The 22,918-nt window shown below is 42.4% G+C and overlaps 1 protein-coding gene across 1 annotated transcript in view; it reads right to left on the reverse strand.

Moving 5' to 3' along the window:
- Positions 1 to 22,918, reverse strand: part of FMN1 (formin 1) — a 405,529-nt gene that overhangs the window by 9,365 nt on the left and 373,246 nt on the right. The window contains exon 17 of the mRNA XM_060294520.1: positions 1,772 to 1,856. Coding sequence (XP_060150503.1) covers positions 1,772 to 1,856 — 85 coding nt within the window. The remainder of the gene's footprint in view (positions 1 to 1,771; positions 1,857 to 22,918) is intronic.

Consider the following 22,918-nt stretch of genomic DNA (forward strand, 5'->3'; position numbering starts at 1 on the left):
TGCATGTGACCAACTTGGCAGGACTGAACAGAGGCTATGCAAAATGGAGGATGACGAGATTTAGTCTCTGCAGAATGGCAGAAGCTCCCATTTTGCCAAGGATACTCTGCTCCGTTCTTCCTGAGCTTCCTTCCCAGGGACAGCCTTCTAATGAGGAAGGACATGAAAGTCTGATGGCAAGATAAACAAGAGTACACAGAACAGAAACACAGACCCTCACTGTTTCTAGGACTTAGAAGTAAATATATTAAGCACAGTAAGACACATGGGTGTGTCTGGCCTTCAAGGTGGACAAATAGAAGGCTAAAAAAGAGATGGAACAAGTACAGTCCTTTGCAAAGAGCAGGTGCAGAGAGATGCCCTTTGAGAACAGGTCCTAAGCTTCTTGTGATCTAGGAGATGTGAAAATGCAGTGGATTACTAAATTGGCCTAGATGTAAACTTAAGATAATTTTTAAACACCCATCCTGTTTGGATACCATGCCTGACTTGTGAACTTGAATCAGGAATCAGTTTATGAGCTCTTCCCTAATTTCCACCAAAACAAACAGGCGACAGAACAAACCACCCCAAGGAGCAGAGGATCACAGCTGAGAGCTTACTCCCCATGGAGGTCACCAATAAAAGAATGCCACGGTCCACCCACCGTTTCCCCTTTGTCTACAGGCCTGAGTCCATTCTCTCTGCCCCTGAAAATAAGGCTTGGCTGTAAAAGTTAGGATAGAGGCCCAAATAAGAGGCCTGGGGAAAAGGGCAGTGTCTAATGAGGGAGGAAGACAGAAATAAGAGTTGAACCCACTGCCAACAGAAGATCATGCTCAAATGAGCACCACAAACGCATGGTCAAATGGGCACAGAGGATGTGTCCATTCAGGTAGGAGCTCTGTGAGCTAACCATGGCTGTCCCTGACCCAGCTGTATGGCCCTGACTGTCCCATTTCTCACTCATCGACTTCACTCAACATTCATTGAGCTGCTGATGGGGTTGTGATGAGAACATCATGGTCAGTCAGTAGAAATGACCTCACTTTTAACTTATACCCCACTTAGATGGTCACAGGATTTAAAGCAGCCGGCAAAAAAGTACTAGTGGAGAATAAAGAAGCAAAGTAACTTCACTAAGGTTTTACAATTAGTAAGTGGCTGATCTGGGATTTGAATCTCTACATCTAAATGGGTTCCTAACCCATTTAGCTTTTCCAGCTGGAACACAGAGATTCCTTGTGATCCTTACTGAAAATGGGACTGTGGAGGACGACAGTTTCCCCTCACAGCTAGGAAGACAGACTAGCCTGCTTAGCTTCCAGCCCAGGCAGAGCTGTCGGGGGACCCAGAGTCTCGTTCTGGTTTTGGCTGTCCATTTGTGAAGTGATCCTAGGTAAGCTGTATCTTCCTGCATCTCAGTTTTACTAACTCTCAAAAGAGGATCATCCCTGCCCCTTTCCTTAACAGGGAGAAGGAATTGGTGAGGGTGAGAATACTTAAACATTTCAGGAGAACAGTGCTTTGAGATGAGAGGGATCATGGCGCGGGGTGCGGCGCGGAAGGGTGTGAAATGGCAAGTGACTACTTGAGCGCTCGAGGCAGTGTTTGTTCCTCACTCTGTCCTCCCTTATATTCTTTCTTACCCATATGCTACTCTGGGAGGGGAACTGAGAATCTGGATACCACTCATTCCTCTGAGTTTTATCCTTTAAATTCTGACCCACTACTGGGTGCATCTCAGTTATAATGAAAAATCTTGAGGTTGTGAATGAAAAATGCATCTCACCAGACTAGCCGTGGGGTTAATTTTCTTTGTCTCCACTTTCTTCTCTGCTGTCAACTTGCTGACTGATTCCTGAGCCATTTTCAATCTGAAATGGAAACAGGGAGGGGGGAGGGGAGAGGAGGATAAGAAAGGAGAAGAAAAAAGGAAAGAAGAGAGAGGTCAGGTTAAACAGAAATCCAAATGCTGTTGAATTAACCAATTAGCAGTTTGAAAATATACGGAACGGTTTTCAGTGCTTTTCATTACTAAATTCAAACTTTGAGAAGGTGACTCTTCTGGGTCATCAAAGCTGAATTTCCTTCACTGGCTGAGAGGCTCACCAAGATGTCTTTGGGGAAGTCTGTGCTTTTGCAACCAGTGCAGGAGGAGTTTCTGATCTACGGAAGACTAGGTGGATTCACTGTACTCTCAGGGCACACTTCAAGGCTCTCTGGCTTGTGATCCACTCAGTAGGTAAGATGAAGACAATTTTGAAAACTGAAATTTTGGAGAAACATATGAAAACTACAAATATTAAAATTCACCAGTTCACATTAAGTGAAAAGACAACCCACACAGAATGGGAAAAATATCTGTAAATCATACGTCTGAGAAAGGACTTGCATTCAGAATACATGAGGGACTCTTACAACTCAAATAAAAAGACAAGTTACCCAATTTAAAAAACAGGCAAAGGATTTGACTAGACATTTCTCCAGAGACATACAAATGGCCCGTAAGCACATGAAAAGCTGCTCGACATCATCAGTCATCGGAGAAGTACAAAGCAAAACCACAATGAGATTATCACTCCACAGCCACTGGGATGGCTGGAATTGAAAAGAAAGACAGTAACAAGTGTTGGAGATGAGGATGTGAAGAAGTTGGAATCCTCCTACATTGCTGATGGGTCTGGAGAATGGTCCAGTCACTTTGGAAAAGAGTTTGGCAGCTTTCCAAAATGTTAAACAAAGTTACCACGTGACCCAGCCATTCGACTGCTAGGTATATAAATATATGTGTACCCAAGAAAATGAAAATGTATGTCCAGACAAAAATTTATATGTAAATGTTTGTAGCAGCATCATTTATAATAGCCAAGAGTAGACACAGCCCAAATTTAGATTAGCTGCTAGATGGATAAACAAAATGTGGTGTATTAACACAATGGAATATTACTGAACCATAAAAAGGAATGAAGTGCTGATACACGCTACAACGTGGGTGAACCTCAGAAACGTTAAGGTAAATGGAAGAAGCCAGCCAGTGACAAAAATCCACATGTTATGTGATTCCATTGATATGAAATCCACAGAGACAGAAAGTAGATTAGCAGTGCCAGGTGCCGAGGGGAGGGGAGAAGGGGTGTGACTGCTAAGGGGTGAGGGGTTTCTCCTAAAACTAGGCAGCAGTGCTGGTTGCACATCCTTGTGAATATACCGAAAAACCACAGAATTGTACACCTTTAAAAGGGTACATTTTACAGTATGAATCATCTCAATAAAGCTGCTATAAAAATTCAGTTCCACAACATGATATTATTTCTTATCCAGCTCATCAATTCAACAAAGTAATATTTCTTATCCATCAGAGAGGCGAATCAAAGCCAGGCAATATCAGCTGTTACTGGGGATGTGAGGAAACGGGAAGTGCCGAACTGGGTATGAGGGCCTGTAAGTTGGTACAGCTGGCTTTGGCAGCATCAACTGAAACTGAAAACATACGTACCCTGTGAGCTGTCAATTCCTCTTCTAGGGAGATACCCCAAAGAAACTTATAATTAGACACATCTTTCACTGTGACAATATATGCAATAACGAAAAACTGAAAACCACCTAGTGATCAGATTCAATAGGATGATGGATAGCTGATAAGAGCAAACAGTAATAGCTAACATTTATTGGGTGCTTACTGCATGTCTGGTCCTGTTCTACCTGCTTTATTTGAATTCAACCATTTAATTCTCACAACAACCCTGTGAGATAGAAACTTTCACTACTTGTATTTTACAGGTCTTAAGCACCGTGCAATGATGCTTGTATATTATATTCATTTAATGGAATATGGTATAACTGTGAAAAGGAATAAACTAGATCTGAATTCACCAATTATGGATATCAGAAACATGATATTGAGAGAGTGATGAATTCTGCAGAGTGACAGAGTGAAGAGGCCATCTAGCCTGATGGTTAAGTGCTCGGCTCCAGAACCTGACTGAGATGAATTCTCAGCCCCACTACTTATGAGCTGTGTGACCCTGGGCAAGGGACCTCTCTGTGCACCTAAAAAAGAGGATAACAACAACAGTGTGGGCTACGCAGAGTCATTGAAAGGACTGAGAAAGTGCTGCTCTAGGCACTGTGTAATCACTCAACATGTGTTCACTACTATCGTTACTGTGTATGCAACATGCTACCTTGCATATATATTGGGGAGTAGTGCCCAAGAAACAGTGTTGTTCACAGATGCCTGCACAGTGTATATGAACATACATGTAAACATCTATATTTATATGCAGACTGGAAAGATACTAGTTTCATGATAGAGCTTATCACTAGAAATACAGAAGAGAATGACATTGGGAGGTAGTATATCTACTAGAATTTCATTTCTATCTATAATACTTCATTTTTCAATGTAAAATCTTAAAGAATATGTGGCAAAATGTTAACAATTCTAGGTGGTGGGAATATGGGTGTGTTAAATTATCCTTAATATGTTTCTTTATTTTAAAAATGTCTTCAAAAATATTTTTAGGGCTTCCCTGGTGGTGCAGTGGTTGAGAGTCCGCCTGCCGATTCAGGGGACATGGGTTCGTGTCCCGGTCTGGGAAGATCCCACATGCCGCGGAGCGGCTGGGCCCGTGAGCCATGGCCGCTGAGCCTGCGCGTCCGGAGCCTGTGCTCCGCAACGGGAGAGGCCGCAACAGTGAGGGGCCCACGTACCGCCAAAAAAAAAAAATATATATATATATATATATTTTAAAATACCAAATATTTAAAGACCCACCAAATCACAGACATTAAAAAAAAAAGAACATGCTTTTTCTTCAGGGCCTCAAATACAAACCTTTCACTCAATATTAATCACATACTCACTTAATATTGAAGAAGTGGCTGAGTGCCTTAGCTCTTTACTTATCTAATTTTGCACAATTTGCTTGAAACACACACTTCATAATCCAATCTCCCTGCCCACATGCACAAGTTAGTTCAGTGAATTCAACATGCTGACTTGTGCATCAGAAAAGAAGTAAAAGTGAGACAAAGACGAGCAATGATTTACAGAAGCTTCACAGAAGCTGCCGTGAGAACGGGCACTTCTGGACAGGGGCATAGGTCTGAGCGTATACACCACACTACCTACTAAACGTTTCTGCTTGCAGCAGTAACTGTGACTATACCCATACAAGAAAGGAATGCGCTAGAAGGTTCACAGCCAGGTCAGACTACATTGGAGACTGACTACTAAGGAATCTGCAAACCAAGATGATGGTGCTGTCAATGAGGCCACAGCTTGTAGCATCTACTCTTCTTGGCATCTCTCCGGCAAGATTTGTTTTCAGAGAGAGCACTTATTAGTGACCCTTTAATCCACATTCCAATGGAATGGTTTGGAATTACTATTTCTCTCTGGGCTCCCTAACTTTTAGGGCACTTTTGGGAGTCATCTTTTGCTTAAGTAGTTCCTTTTCACCTTAGAATTCTGGTCTCTTCTTTCAGAGCTGGTCTTCTACCACACTCCTGGCTCAGCATCGCCTCCCCCAATTCCCAATTTCACTTCTCAGAAGCCCTGCGATCACTTCCCACGTTCTCTCAGTATCTGGGGGGATGGTGGTCGGGGATGTGGAGGCCGGGAGCCAACCTAAGGTCCTGTCCGCACTGCTAACCTTTTCCTACTGGTCAGTGGCTGTCCCGCAGACTACAGGCTGCCATGCATACCCCAGGCTTCCGGGGACAATTCTGATCTTGGTGACTCCATCCTGCTCGTCTCTAAATGTTCCCATTCAATTATGATGTCTCCCTCTCACAGGGCGCTCTTGAAAAATCATCAAGGATTGGGAGAAAGCATAGCTTGGTGGCAAGTAGCTTCTGCATCAGCGAGGCTTGATTCTAACTCCAACTCTGCCAATTACTAGAAAACTTGGAGCAAGTTAATCAACTATCAGTTTCCTTATATATAAAATGGTATGATATATATCGCACATATATATGTGTGTGTATATATATATATATACTATTAACTCCATGGTATTATTGTGAGGATTAAATTAATTAATATATCTAGTGAAACCTCTAGTATACATGGTATATAGCAAGTGGTCAATAAAGGATAACAATTATGGAACCTTCCATCACGGATCTAAAGGATTACTCCTTAAGAATGCACAACAGTAGTTTCTGACTACAAATAAAACAAACGGAGCTATTAGCTAAGTACTATCTTGTAGTAATACCATTTAGACGTGTCCTGAAGGCAAACCACATCAACGAATGCTATTACCCCGAGATTTAGCAAACCAAGGGAACTCAGCTCAATTTTTCTGATCTGAACACAGATTCTAAAAGTCATAACGAGAAGCTACACTTCGGTGCAGGCATGACATAAATTTTTCAAACAAATAAATACGAGAAACTATTTCAACTTCAAAAGGAAGATTCCATCTACTTCCTCCCATTTTTCCAGGTTCCTTGGAGGTATCATAAGTAAAATTTAAATTTCAAATAGTATAGAACTTCTGAATAAATATATATTTTTCATGTTAACCTTTTCTCATAACCAAAATAACACTTGTTCCTTATAGGAATATTATATATCTACACAGAAAGATTATATTTTCAGTTTATATTATATATTTAAAAGTATAAAGAAAAAGTAAGACTCACTGGCCATTTAAATACTTCTCTGAGAATGTAGTTAAGACATAATGGGACCAGTTAACGAAAATTATCACATACAAACCTCTCAGCTAGACAGTAAGATACATGAGGGTAGAGATGGTGGCTATCATTTTTATTGCTGTGTTCCTAGCCCTTGATACAGTAGCCGGCACACATATACGTGCTATGAAAAAATAGAGACCTAGAGAACAAAATCGAAAAAAAATCCTCTACTTTCCTGAAGTACTGCTCACTTGAATTTCTTGAAAGTGCTGAGCCATGAGGCTGCCCGGGCGTTCAACCTGCATGGTCGTGTGGGGCTTCCTGGTTTAATGCACTCCCGTCACTGTCTTGAAATTATTAGTATATGTATATATATATATTTTTTTGGCCGCACTGCACGGTATGCAGGATCTTAGTTCCCTGACCAGGGATCGAACCCTGCAGTGGAAGTGCACCTGCAGTGGAAGCACAGAGTCTTAACCACTGGACCTCCAGGGAAGTCCCTTGAAATTCTTAGTTTTTGAACAAGGGGAGCCCCATAAATGATGAGGTTGGTCCTGTCTCAGACTTTCTAGGACATTTAAAGTCATTTTATCATTAAAATGGAACATTTTCCAACCTTGTATTTCCAAGGCACATTTATGACATAAAGAACGAGAAATCTGGTTGGATAGAGTTCATACCTCCTGCCAAGGTTCATTTATTTCACTGTGTTGTGAACATTTTTACGCACCTGCTTTTTACACTAGACTGGAGCTTCTCAAAAGCAGATATAGGACTTCACTGTCTTTCTTTCCTTCACATTTTGCACAGTAAAATGGCATAGAGTATATGACCATAAATAGTAAGTTAATGAATGAATAAATAATTGTAAGTGATTAATCTCTAAACTGTAAAAATTCAGGCGTCAAGAATGGTTATGGGGGAAAACATTCATGTCCATTCAGGTGCATGAAAATATAAAGTCACTGACTCTCACCTGAATGAATACAACATCACCAGTGCTCAAAACTGATACTGCAAGATACAAACGAGCAAATTCTCATGAGATTCTCTATATGTCCTTAACATTAGAGGGCAAAGCTAATTGTGGCGGGCAAGGCTGTTTCTCAATGGTTTTTGTATCATACAGTACGAAACTTACCCTTGATGAAAGACAAACGCTAAAATATTCTGACAGTCTGGCTACGTTACGTCCATTGTTATGATGGAGCATATAGGCAGGTCTTAAAAACTGCTTAGACCTGAGGAGAGATTGATGGCTGGTGACTGGGTGGTCAGTCAGTCAGTCAATCTGTCTGTCCACCTGTCTCTCAAATGTCCTTCAGAAACCATGGGCAAAGTGTCCTATACCTGCTGAAGAAGCTACAGCAAGCTGCTGTCGTCGATCACATTAAATTCACCCAGCATCAGTGTTCTGGTAATGATGTGGGAAGAGACTGCAAAGTAGAGGTCAGCAGTGTGATCGACCTCTGGAGGGTTTAAACAAATGTAAATTCAGTTTCCATCAACCACAGGAGGTTTAAATAAATGCGAGCTCCTGTGTGTAATGCAGAGACTTCACACAAGAATACAAAGTTCTCACCTCCCTTACAAAACTGGAAGGTGTGGCAACACTGAGTGGCATTTCTGTGCGGCAACACCTCAGTCTGCAACACTTGCCATCACTCCCCATCCTGTCCTCAGCCCGAGGCTGTCCAGTGGTACCATCTACCAGCTTGTTTGCACAACTGGTTTTCTTATACCCGGCACACACCACTCATTTTTGCTGCCCGCCTGGACTCTCTAAGCTTCGAAGTTCTGGCCGGAGACTTGCTGGAAGGCTTCTGTGATAGTTCAGGGGCCCAGGGATGAGGACCCAGACAATGAAGTAGTCTTTGAAATGATCTAGTTCCCTCTGATCCATCCTACTGATGAACATGGTGTCGATAATCAATGTGTTAACTCTTAAGAATGTCAGCTCCCTTCTCAAAAACTCTCAGTGACTCCCAATCAGCTTCAGCTGGGGTAGCAAAGGTTTCCTATAAAGGGCCAGAGAGTCAATATTCTAGACTTTGTGAGCCATATGGTCTCTGGAACTACTCAACGCTGCTGTTGTAGCGTGAAAGGAGCCCTAAAAAATATACAAATGAAGGGCAGTGCAACGTCGTGTTCTAAGAAATTTATTTACAAAAACCAGTTGTGGGCTGGATTTGAACTATACTATAGGATCCAAATTCCTTACTCTGGCAATCAAAACTCCCCGTTTCGAGCTTAGTTTACTGGTCTGTCTTACCTTTTCAGACCCAGATCTGGTTCAATACTGTCCTTGGACAAATCACTTAACCCTTCTGAGCCTCAACTCAATTTCAACTTAAAAGTGGAAATAATACCATACCTAAATAACACAATTGCTATGAAAATGAAAGACACTTATTATCTGTGATTACTTATCAAGCATCCTTTCCTTCACCTCACTCCACGTGTTCCCTGTCGTGTCCAAACTTCTCACTCTTCTTTCTACCAAGGCTTTCTCACCCCTGCATCTCGCTCTTACTGTTCCCCTCAATGACTTTTTTTTTTTTTTTTCCGGTACGCGGGCCTCTCACTGTTGTGGCCTCTCCCGTTGCGGAGCACAGGCTCAGGACGCGCAGGCTCAGCGGCCATGGCTCACGGGCCCAGCCGCTCCGCGGCATGTGGGATCTTCCCGGAACGGGGCACGAACCCGTGTCCCCTGCATCGGCAGGCAGACTCTCAACCACTGCGCCACCAGGGAAGCCCCTCAATGACTTTCTTACTCATTTCCATGTGTTCAAATTCTTCCCATTCTTCTAGTCTCAGCTTAAGTGCCAGAGTCATGAAAGCTTCCTTCATCTCTCTTAGTCAGAAGTAATTGCTCTTTTCTCAAGTGAAAGGACACTTTGTGCCTCTCTTACGGCACTTAGGAACTTTTCCTCTTAGGACTGTATAGGTGTCTTATTTCCCTCAAACCACTGGAACCACTTGAAGACAATGATCACGCCTTCTGCATACTGGGTCTTCTCCCTGATCCTACATCTAGCACTGTGCCATGCAGCAGTCAGTTGTTAGCAAATATCTAAGTGAAAGACAATGACTTGCATTGACAGCTTTTCTCTGCTTTACCTCAAACAAGCCTAAATGTTTAGTAAATACCCAGACGTTGTAGGACAATTATCTCTTGCATTTAGCCTTGGGAAAAAAATAAAACGTAAAAGCATGAAAATCTCTAGCTCCAGTTATTGATTAGCCGGTTAAGTCCTAAATACGGAAAAAGAAAGGGTGCTTAAGGCCACCCAAATGTGCTAAATATTTATGCCTGTCAGATTACATACATATTCCAGGATTCCTGAAAGTATCCACATTACTTTGCCCCCAAGGAGACTGAGGCTCAGAGAGGTTATACAACTTTCCCCAAGTCTGGAATTTGCCACTCTCACTTACGAGGTAAGAACTTTGTTGCATGCAGTCAGAGAGAACTGGTTGGACAATTTCTAGCTACAGCCATGCTCGATCTCTCCCTGGGCTTCATTGCTCATGGACTTGTCTTTGGTTCTGGCCTAGATCTTGGTTCTGTTTTTGTTTCGGGTCTAAATATTTACGCTAGACCCTCACACATACTTGCTCATGATTACTCACAGGCAAATACCTAGACTTGATTTCAAAGGTTACATCTCACGCCCTCTAAAAAAAAAATTCTGAAATATAGGGAGGAAGACATACAAGTAAGTTAGAGAAAGAAAAGAACTACTTTCAATTTACAAATGCTTTAATAAAAGTGATTTCTGAAAACCTTTTCTTCCTTTCCGTTACAACACATCCCTAGAGAGTTATTAAGGGCCCCAGTAAATTTCAGTTGCTGCCAAAGTCTACTGAGGAAAGACGTGAATATGAGAGATTGAGGACGGTGACATGTGTCCTCAGATGGTCCTGCTTAGTCCTTGTTCTACAGAAATGATTTGCAACCTTGGTTGGCTGGGGAGGGAATTCTGCTTCCAGTTAGAAAGCTACGAGAGAACATTATTCCCATCCTAAATGAAAAGATCTGGATATGGTACAAAATCACACTTTTTCTTAACCCATTAGAGAGCCGGGATCACAAGGCAGCTGAGGCAACTGCATCCCAAAGAGTGATACGCCTTTCCATTTAAAGGCTCAGGCTCCCCACATTACAGCCTCCTTTTCTGGGAGATCTGGGCATGCTTTGGGATGTGTATTCCTGCTAGATGTGTATTCCTGCGGCTGAATCAGACCAACGCAGAGCACAGCCTTCTGTGAGACTGAAGAAGTACGATGTCTTTATTCTTTACACGTCCAGTATTTCACTGGCTCATGATGTACAAGGCAGAATACACTGAAATCCTCCCGAACTTTACAATAACAGAAGCGCCTTCATTTTTAAACATAGGGATTGGGCATGCCAGCCAACCAAGAGGTAAGTGAGATATAGGAGGTGGGGTAGAGTGTTCAGGCTGTTTCGCACTCCTTGGCACTCATGGAAAAACCAGTAACTTAGAGCAGCATTTTCAAACTGTCTTCCAAAGAGCCTCAGCAAAGGTGCCTCAGGAAAAGAAGGAAGAGTTAAGGATTCTCTTAACCCCAACATCTGCAAGCCTGCTTCAACCAGAAAAGCTTAATTTAATCTGTTTTATATATTGGGGTTTCATGAATGTTTTCATTTGGATAAAAAAAGCTCTGCTGTTTAGAAAAAAATGTTGGAAAACGCTATGTATGGAACGCAACGGAACCCACTGAATCTCTTGGGCGGGGAAGAGAAAAAAATATCCTTCCTGTTCGGGAGAATGAGAGCCAGCAGAAGTCTTCTTCCTAAAGAACTGCCTAGGGATATCTGGGAGATGCACAGCTGATTAAGAAGACAAGCCCTCTTAAAAGAATGGTTCTTCTGACAGCCATAGCCACCGGATTTCAGCTTTGGGGCTCAAATCAAAACACAGCCAGTTCTGCCACTCTCCTCTGCGTGGTACTTTCCAGATATGTTCTAAGCCTGGGAGATGGACAGTCTCTGACAAATACTCACAGACAGGCACCGTGGGGACAGATTCAGAGGAGCCGAAGTGTGGGAAAACTAAGTGCCCAGGGGGGCATCCACTTACTTCCCTGTCCTAAAATCAGGAATTACCTTACGTTTCATTATGGTTCATTTTCTTTGTGGTCTTTCTGGGAATTATAACTGATCTTCCTGATTTGGGTCCTAGTCTACTCTCCAATTTCTATTTGCTCTTACTACCCTAGAATGAAGATGAAACGAACCCAACTGATTACACCCTAAGGTTCCTCCCAATTTAATTCTGTGACTGCAATTAACATTTTCTTTGGGTCATCTGTTCTTTTCCTTTTCCTTTCTCTCCTATTCCAAATAACTGTCTGAAGTGTAACAAGACTGTCAACCTATTAACTTTTGAATAATTCTTAAGTATGAGGCTAGGTTACATTTTTAATGAAAAAAAGTCACACAGGCAACTAATGGATGTCTGGACACAGCTGATCTCAAATCATGGCTCAGGTTGGAATCTACGCTCCAAAGAGTGGGGTTAATTTTAGTATTTAAAAATGAGTAAATGGGGCTTCCCTGGTGGCACAGTGGTTGAGAGTCCGCCTGCCGATGCAGGGGACGTGGGTTCGTGCCCCGGTCCGGGAAGATCCCACATGCCGCGGAGTGGTTAGGCCCGTGAGCCATGGCCGGTGAGCCTGCGCGTCCGGAGCCTGCGCTCCGCACGGGAGAGGCCGCAACAGTGAGAGGCCCGCGTACCGGGAAAAAAAAAAAAATGAGTAGATGTTTTGGAAAAGGCAGAACTATGGAGACAATAAAAAGATGAGTGACTGTGGGGCAAGGAGGAGACGTGACTAGACAGAGTGCAGAGAAGCTTTAGGGCAGTGAAAATACTCTGTATGATATTATAACGATGGATTATATTATTACGCAATTCGTCCGAACCCACAGAATGGACAACACTAACAGGGAACCCTAAGGTAAAAACTATGGACTCTGGGTAATTATGTTGTGTTAATAATATTCATCTTTGGTTAAAAAAAAAAAAGCATTATGACGAGTGATGTTGATAATGGAGGAGGCTACACATGTTTGGGGACAAGGAGATACATGGGAATTCTCTGTAGGAAATCCACCTACCTCTCAATTTTGTTGTAAACCTAGAACTGCTCTAAAAACATATTTTTAAAAAATGAAAAAAAACAGGTAGATGGCCCCCACAAATTACCATTCTGTTTTAAATGCCTGTTGGTTTATTTATTAGAAATCCTCTAAATGAAAATGACCAATTCATTTCAGCAAGTGGAAAATAGACAATCTGGTTATATTACCAGGACACACTTGCTAATAAATCACTCAACTCTTGTAATGTTGACAATGGGACTGAGGAAGCGACTTCAGGATTACAGAAGTAAAGTTTTGCCTATAGAGCTACTAGCTTCAAAGAGGAAGCTCTGTTAGCCATCCAGTACAGTGTGACCTAAAAACATTAACCACTGCATGACCCAGACCATGTACACATCTTCACTGAAGATATTCCAAGTCAATGGCTTTGGGAACGTCAGTGGATGAAGGCAAAGAAAAGGGAGGCACTGCACGAATATAGTTCATAAAATGCATATTGGCAAAAGCATGAAAGCTGACCAGCTGTAATGTAAATCTGTTTACAGAAGACTTGATATCAGTCATCGCTAAAGAGGTCAAACTAGTCTAGAAAGGGAACAGGGCAGGCTTCTGTGCACCAGTATGTGTGGTAATGGGCCTCTGAGTCAGCATGCTACAGGGAATAACACCCAAGTTCCCTAAAAAAACGGGATAAATAAAAGCTGAAGGTCCAAATCACTATGTCACTAGGCTTATCCTAAAATTTAGAGACACGTGAACCAGAATCTACCAAGCACGAGAACTCTTCCTTCTGGTGGCTATTCTGAAATACACAGAAGAACGTGATCAGCAAAGGAGCATGAGAAAAACATGCCCTTGTCCACGGCCCCGTAAACTGTGGCCTGGGGCCCTTTGAAGGGTAGATACGGTTTTGTGGGATGACACCTACTGAAGATCATGCTTGTAAAGAAATAACTTCAGTCTGGCTTCCCAGTGTGGGTTGACTTTACGAATCATTATTAGGGACACCTTCTTCTATAAGTAAATGGTACTATTTTTATGGTCTCCCTTTAGGAGATGAAAATCAGAGACGGTGTATAAGAAGGTGCAGAGATGAAATACCAACTGACTAGCCACTCTTTTCCTGTGATCTCCTTGTAGCCTTGAACTAAGTAGCATTAGGTCAGGGAGCAAAGAATACTATCCAAAGAGACTTTGGGGAGGTGTGGGCGTGGCTTTATTGCTTAAGAAAGCTCAATAGCACATGGTTTTTTGTATTTTAGATGGAGAAGGTTGAGGGCAACATCCCAGTATTTTCCTCATTAGGATTCCCTGGTGTTAACATCGTAGGGGTTGTTTTTAACGTTGTGCTTTTAGAAGGCGTAGCCATGTCAGGCTACCCTTCCGGCCATTGCCTAGTAGCCTGGACATTAGAGGGAAGGCGTGTGAGCTTTGTGGCGTTTCTTTGCATCTTCTGATACTCCCAAGCCTCCACAGATACTGTCCTCAGTTCACTGAGGACACTGAGGTTGTTTCTCCACAGTTGGGGGAAAGGGGGTTAACATCCAGCTTCGGTTCTAAATAAGTAAATGCAATCAGGGAGGCCTGCCAGGGGCCTTGGGAACTGCCCTTATTTCTACCCACCTTGACAACAGTCCCTCACGAGGTATTTCTGAATTCTTGATATAACTACTACACAGCGATAACAGTCATGAAAGCCAATGAAATAAAGTCACTCTTTATGGTCAGTAAAGAACCAACGACACAATACATGTATAACTGAATCGCTGTGCTGTCCACCTGAAACTAACACAGTGCCGTAAGTCAACTCTACTTCAATTAAAAAAAAAACCCCAACAACACAAAGACTAAATTCATTAACCCCTCAGTGTAAAGGGACATTTCTTCCTCACTGCTGCAGCTGATGGAAACATCATGGACTCATCTATGTGGAATGCTTGCAACGGGTAAGAAAATAAAACTCAGAGAAGACAGCCATAGACAATATGAACTAATGGGTAGCCTCGAGATCATCTATCTCAGCAGGCCAGCAGGGCCACAGACTTGGACAGACACACACTCTTCTCTGCTTATTCCCTCTTCAGAGTCTGACCCTTGACCTTGACTAACCCTTCCATCCCTGTGTCCCCCAGGCCAGTCTCACTAGCAGCCATGGTAAGACAGACCAGCAGGAAAGTAAGGCAGGTCTTAGACTTAAAAGACTTAGCTCCTTACACACCAGAATCTAGCCTCTCAGTGATTCCATGATAAATTAGCCCATCACTTCCACTTCCTACATTTGACAACTTTCCCTACCTCATTCCTAAGATATTTTTCTATTTACAATGAAGGAAGTCCTCCTAGAGACCACATTTCACCAGCTACACAATCAGCCACTTGATAGCTTTTGCGGGTTATCACTTGTAGTTCCCAAACACACTTTGACTTCAAATGATTAATTGCAGAACAAAGACCGCTTCCGTTTGCAGAGCGTCTCCCCCAGGCCACAGGGGAGTGGAAGTGGGGGGGGGGGGTGTCCTGGACTTGCCCTGGAATGCATGATCAGTTAAAGCCAATCACTCTGCACTTGGTAGACGAAACACCCTGAGCCGCCCAGGCGATTTAGGTGTGGAGTGAGAGGTAACAGCATTGCGTTTCCTTGTTCGGGGAGAGGCGTCTGGGAGGCAGCCTGGAAACTCAAGCCGGCCCTGGGACATAAATCTGCAAGTTTAATTGCAATGCATTGCTTGTCTTTGGAAGACATTTCCAATCCTGATAATGAAGACATGCACGTGCTTGTAGATGCCAACTCCCGCCCCCGCTCCCGCCTTGGTTTTGAAAACTTTACCACCTACCAAGTCTCACCAAAAACTGGAACTGATCAGAGCCTGTTTGCAGGGGTGACTAAAACGAAAAGGGGGAGGAAGCAGGGGGGATTGGGTGGAGCAGGCAGCCTTTCTGGCGCCCCTCAAATCATACTACCCAGGCAGCCCCCTATTCCATCTATTCTCTGCCCAAGGCAGGAGCTGTCAGGAGTGCCACAGATAAGCAACTTAGAAGTATTCTAGCTGAATGAAGGAGACTTACTTTGGGTTTCCATTGCTGTCTGCCAGGCTAGGGAAAGAGCGCGTGGACACATGCTCTCAAAGGTTCTTATGTGAGCTCTGAAGAGGTGTGAGGCTTGACACAGCCTGAATCTCAAGGACCTTCACTCCCTTCTTTCTTTCTTTCTTTTTTTTTTTTAAGAAAAATTGAAAGTAATACAGGCAAGAACAGAGAAGGTGATTGTTTTACCCCATTAACTAGTCTTTCTTGTTTTGAACATGTCTATCCTCTTTAACCAAGCTATAAAGATTTTAGATACTTGAGCAAAAGCAACCCATATGGGATATGTTTGGGGAATTCTACCACCAAAGTCTAAATAAATAAGATCTCTCATCTATCAGCAGTAGACAGCAAATTCCATAATCAATTTCAACGTGGCAAACGAAAACACAGTGACTGTTTATTTGTTCGACAAATATTAATTGAGCACTCACTACGTATAAGGAAATATAAGATGCTAGAGAGAGAACAAAGAAGTATGAGGCATTGCCCTTGTCTTCTACAGCTTATGATTTATTTGAGGGGGAAGTGTCCGTAAGAAAATGAATGAAAAAGAAATCACTAATGCCAAAATTAAAGAGATAGTAACCATCTCCCCCTGCCCCAGTTTTGGAGGAAAGATAGCTCACAGAGATTGGGGAAAGCTTTATGAAGGAGGCATTGTGATTGCCAGATTACACTCTTCCAGAATAGGGTCTCATAGCTTGTACAGCACTTAAGAATGAATAGGTATTCTGAAAGTACGTGCTTAACTCAAGCTGATTAAGTGGTGCACGTTTATGTTATGGGAATGCAAAGTGCAAATGAGATGAGAGACGGTGTGTACTCCGAGGACGCACAGGAAACACAGCAATTAGGCTGGCCCCTGAGATCATACTATGTGATTCCTCCAAAATGTGAGTTGAGCCTTCCAAGCCCAGGCCTTTGCCATGTGATCTCCAAGATGTCCTTACCCCTTTCATCTCTACTTAGCTGACTGAATTCATTTGCTCTGTCAATGTCCAGCTTATTTCCCACCTAAAACCACAGGAAATCAGGGCTGGAAGAGACCTTCACCATCACCTGAGTCTAATTGTTCCTAAACTTGGCTGCACGTAGTAAGAATCCCTTGGGAAGATGAACTTCTTCCTCCCATCTCCAAAGCTGACCTGATAGATTTCAGCAAGGGATGAAGCCAAGGTATTTACTGACGCAACCAAACACAAAATGTGTTCTTACTCATCCTCTCTACAAGGAGCTTTCTGAAACTGCAGATCCCTAGGTTCTAATCCTCTGGGATTCTGATTTGGTAGATCTGCTTACTTTTTTACAAAGCTCTCCAGGTGATTTGGAAGACCTGCCAGATTGGGGAGCAGCTGACATCCAACATTCCCGTACTGGCTTCTGAATCCCTTCTACAACTTCTGTGGAGGGTGGCCCCGTTTATGGCTAACCATCTTCCCAAAGCCCTCCCTGGCCTCCTCATTCCTTAGGAATCATTTCCTCCTCCAAACTCACACTGCCCAGGATCTTCAGTGCTCAGTACTACGTTGTGAAGTCCTTTCTCTATCAGTAAACAATTAGCGGGCTCTGTGCTGGAGAATGCACCATAGAAGATACGATAAGGAATGGGTTTATGTCCTAAAGGTGGAAAAAGACACGTAAAGTACTAAAGTAACAAGTTGGAAGGAATTAAGTGCAAAAGGATCGTAAGAAAAATATGCTATCCGAGATCAGAGAAAGATGTTAATTCTTTTACTTAGGGGTATTTCAGAAGACTTTAAGGGGAGAGGTTTTGGAGGTCGCCCTTAGAAGATGACTATGTTTTGACCAGCAGGAAATAACTGGGACAATGCAATGTAAAGAAATTACCCAATGAGAACACCAGGCAAGAATGTGTAGATGTGAGAAACACTGAGTCAATATCATGGGTATGTGGGGGATGAAGATATGGGACATGAGGTTGGAAAGTGAGTTAAGGCAAGTTTTTGGAGGCTCATGCTCTAATTTGGGAGAAATACAGAATACTTGAAGAAGCTCAAGCTTTAGTGTCACATAAGACCTAGGTCATTATCCCCATTCTCTTGCTTAGGAGTGAAACTGTGATGTTGGTAATTCGTTTACTCTCTCCTCTGCTTATCTGCACAATAGGAATACATTTTTCAGGGCTGTTGTAAGGCCCCCAAAGTTAATGAATGTAAGTACCGATCATGGCTGATTTTCTTCCCTTTATTTCAGAACAGAATATACTTAAACAGGATATGTTCAAAGACATAGATGTCATCTAACTTGTTTTAGAAAGATAGCTGGATACAATATTAAGGGCCAATGAAGAGGAAATAGAAAAACTATAGGCAGAGAGAACAGTCAGAAGGATGTAGCAATAATCCAGGTGAGAGACGAGGTCCCGAACTAGGCAAAGCCACCGAGAAAACAGGATGAAAAAGAATAACCACTAAGGAGGCAAAACTGAGAAGTTAGCCGCGGGTGGAAAGTGAATCTTGGAGCATTAAAGACAGTTCAGGTTTCCAGCCTGACTTTGGCTACTAGGAGGAGGAGAAGGGTGCAAATGAAATTTAGGGACCCTCAGAGTAGGCATACTGAATTGCAGATGAAAGTTGGGCAGCCGGTGGGAACGTTTAGCGTGAAGTAGGAGATCTAAGACTTAGAACTAAGAGCTTGTTTCTGGGTAGGAGGACTTGGCAAAGAGGTGACAGGTGAAGTGATGAGAATGGTTGGGATTAACTAGGGATAGAGTACAGAGCAGAAAAGAGGAACAGAGATCTGAACCCTGGGGAAGGTCCACACTTAAGGAATAGAAGAAAACGATGAACCGATGAAGGAAATAGAAGAGTGGCGGTCACCTTTGCAGAAGGAAACCCAGAATACCCTCAGAGCATCTTCAAGATGGAAGAAACTATCATCACTGTCAAAAGCTAGTAATGCCAAGGAGTTAGCTGTCTGATTTCACAAATGGGAAAGGTGGCAAAGTCTGCCAGTAGTCTCAACATCCATTTCTTCTGCTCCCTTTAGTAATGGAACCCATGAGTCTTCAGCTGGGCCCATGGCTCCCAGATAAACTTGCATTTCCTGGTCTCCCTTGCATATAGCCGTGAGACTAAGTTTTGCTCAATGAAATACGTGTACCTTCCAGGTCCACCCCCCTTTAAAGGAAATGGTGTGCCCTCCCCTTTCTACTGGCAGGAACTCAGCAGCAGGGGTGCTGGCGGACGTGATGTGAGTCATCTTTACACTTGTGAACAAGGACCACACCTAATGATGGTGGCCACAAGAGAAGAGGAATCTGGGTTCTGAACTTCTAAACAATTTATACTCAGATTGTTAGGCAAAAGTAAAATAAATTTTTCTTGTTTAAGCAACAGTTACTTTGGTCTTTGTTATGGCAGCCGAGGCTTTATTCTTACTGATACAGAAAGTAGTGGATGTGTGTTATGGAAAAAGAAATGAGGAAATGTATATAAACTCTTCTTTTAAGAAGATGGAAGGAACAGGAGATCGCTAGTTTCCAGAGGAAAGAGGGTCAAAAGAGGTGTTTTAATTTTTAAGAATCAATGATCCCATAATTTTTACCATTTAGAAGTCTACTATCCCCTCTCCTTACTCATGGCATATTTTTAATTTTGCAGAAGTAGTTTTAAATTCATTGCTTGGGAAATAAGTGGGTTTTCTTCTTTGTGATTACAATAATCACACATTCTGTTTATAAGTTAGCTTGTTGGGACATTTACTGTTTGTGTATTTGTACAGAACTGCCTTCAAATGTGACTTAGGAAAATTCAAAGTTTTGCCGAGTAACTTGGGGGTGATTATTCGTATTATTAAAGGGGTCCTTTAAAATATGAAGCTTCTTAGCAGTTAAGTGTATATAAATCATTTAACCACATAACAGAGGGTTAGGGTAACTTGTTAGACGTTACTGTAATGATCATGATTGAATAAATAAAAATTTTAGTTTATGGAACTTTTTCCAGGAATAACTATCATATAAAGAGAGGAATTCCTGCGATGTCTACACTGCAATCAACGGCTTCTTTGTGGGTTGAGTGATGGCCTCTCTAAGTCCCCAGCTCCTGGTCCTAAAGAGCAGTGAGCCCTGAGAACAGCTTTGAGATAACTCCACAACAGCTCTGCTGTCAAGGGTATGGCAGTTGCAAAATTAACCATAATAACTGCAAGTAATACACCTAAAACAAAAACTCTGCTGTTACTTAGCTGAACTAAAAACCCCCAAACTAACCATCCATTCCCCCATGGTGTAAATTATAGTTATGTATATAATGAAATGTCTTATTTGCATTTCACATAAAATTCACCAAACTCCTTATTCACTCATTATTTACCCATTATGGGTTTTTAAATGGTACTTTTAAAGTCTGCTTTGGCTCAGGGTTGAATTATTTGCCAAGACTTTATTCCTGGAGTCATGATCCCCCTAGGACTTCTTTACCTTTTGCAAATTCATAGCTCATTTTGTAGGGAGTAATCCTTTGTGGCCTCTGTGTGTGCATGTGTGGGCATATGTGGGGAGTAGTCTTAACATATTCTAAATAGTGGAAAACTTCATAAGGAAGGGTTGTAATCCCATAATAATTAAACAGGAAAAAAAAAAAAGAAAAAGCAGAAAATGAGTAAAGAATAGTCAATAAAGGTAGCAGCAAAAATTAGGTTATCTCCTTGCAACTATGCATATGCTCGAATAATCTGTTGATTTAATAGTTGGAAGAAATGTGTGTTGCAAAAATTCATTGACTGGTTTGGCTGTCAAGAGACACAAATACAGGGCTTCCCTGGTGGCGCAGTGGTTGGGAGTCCGCCTGCCGATGCAGGGGACACGGGTTCGTGCCCTGGTCCGGGAAGATCCCACATGCCGCGGAGCGGCTGGGCCCGTGAGCCATGGCCGCTGAGCCTGCGCGTCCGGAGCCTGTGCTCCGCAACGGGAGAGGCCACAACGGTGAGAGGCCCGCGTACCACAAAAAAAAAAAAAAAAAAGAGACACAAATACAAAACTGCATGAAAAGGTAAAACTGAGGCAAAGCTGCCTCTCAGAATAAAAATCTCGATGAACTTTCATAAACCAGTAAACGCAATGTTGGATGCAGATGAAAATATTTTTGTATGTATACTTTCAGTTAAAAAAATGTGGTCGGGCTTCCCTGGTGACGCAGTGGTTGAGAGTCCGCCTGCCGATGCAGGGGACGCGGGTTCGTGCCCCGGTCTGGGAGGATCCCACGTGCCGCGGAGCGGCTGGGCCCGTGAGCCATGGCCGCTGAGCCTGCGCGTCCTGAGCCTGTGCTCCGCAACGGGAGAGGCCACAGCAGTGAGAGGCCCGCGTAAGGAAAAAAAAAAAAAAAAAAAAAGTGGTCTTCAAGACCAACCTTAGTATTTTAGGGGAGGAACTGGGAATGTAAGCCAAGGAAGCTGTAGACATTTACCAAGTCCAAGAGGACAGTGAAAATTCTCCCTGCCCCCAAATCTCTTCCCCACTCACCACCAGACCTTGGCTTGGAATGTCTTTCAGCATCATCCCCTATGAGCTCAAGAGCAAAGGTGAGGGGCGTTATCTCAGAAATAAAACAGTTTCTCAAAATATTAAAAAAAAAAAAAAAGTAGTTTCTAGATTCACAGAGATTTTGAGCTAGAAAATATCTTAGTGAACATTCGGTTCCTGCTTCATCCCAATACATACATTTTACAGATATGATATTTGGGTCCTCCTGGCAATAAGTGACTGGCCCAAGATCACAAAGCAAATGAATGGCATAAAAATGCTGGGTTTCAACTCTCTCTCTAGAGGTCTTTTTTACACTACTGAGCACTGCCAGTAAGTACTCAGCAGGGGTAAGAGAAGGACCTGGTATACTTCACTGGAGGATGAGTTCTAGTACTAGGGGCACCATGAGGACTGAATGGGTCACAGACTGAAGGTCTAGGGAGCGAGGCGCTCTGGATTTGGGCCTAGACTCAGAAGTTTTCTATTTTGCCTAATACTGGCATACACGACAAGCAAAGTTGCATGCCATTAATATACCATCATACGGTAGCCTGCTCTTCTACTGAGAGTTAATCTGCAGGTAAACCATATTCCCAGTGAAATACTATGTCTATTCTACTCAAATACAGAATTGTGTCCTGATACTGGCTTAATAATAGGGGGTTTATCATTCATTTTCAAGGCACAAGCACACTGGACGTTTTTATCAGTCACCTGTGTGTTCAGACATCATTCTGGGTCTCATGAGGGGTAGCTGTTACCCTGCTGTGGAGCTGCACCATTTCGATTTTGCATCAAGCTAATGTGCGTCCCTGGAAACCACACTAAACAGAACAAGAAGTAAATATTCTCTATCCCTTAAAATTGACCTCAAGTGACCTAAAGTAGTTTTCAAAACTTCCATTTCATTTGGAAGTGAATCTGTCTCTTTGAAAATACTATTATTGATCCTTAATTTTTCTCAGTAGTGATTTTTGGGGTTTAGTTGGCCTTCAAATACCTTTGAAATTCCTTTGGATGGGATCCCAAACTATAGTGGTTTTTTCCCCTAATAATTACAAGCTATGAGGTTTTCATTTGATTATGAATTTAATTTTTGAGGATGTTTTCATAGTATCTTACGCTACCTCCTGACATTTAGTGTTGTTGGGATTTGCTGGAGAAGTACAATAAAAAATGACAATATCAAACATCATTAAATATGGGTCAAGACAAAGCAATCATATTGTTTATCATTTGATTGTAATAGAAGAATTCAATTCGCTTATGTCACCACAACGAATATGTGATTCCAATCGTTTAAAAGCTAAAACCCTTAGCAGATAGAGAACAACTGAAAAAAAATCCTCACTTCACGAGAAAACCCTGGATATTAACCAGTTTACTGAACTGGATGAGCAGTAATATATATAATGCGCTAACATTTCTTAACAAAAAGATTTTTGTAAACAAGCTGCTTCCACAAATATTTTATGAGCCATCGTTAACTTTCAGAGATGTTGTTTTAGGTTGGAAACCTTGGTGATCTATCTCACAAAGCACGGCTGGAATGAAGAAACCCCTGAAATTGCTAAATG

The sequence above is a fragment of the Globicephala melas genome, chromosome 2, assembly GCF_963455315.2.
Source record: "Globicephala melas chromosome 2, mGloMel1.2, whole genome shotgun sequence".
NCBI lineage: Eukaryota > Metazoa > Chordata > Mammalia > Artiodactyla > Delphinidae > Globicephala > Globicephala melas.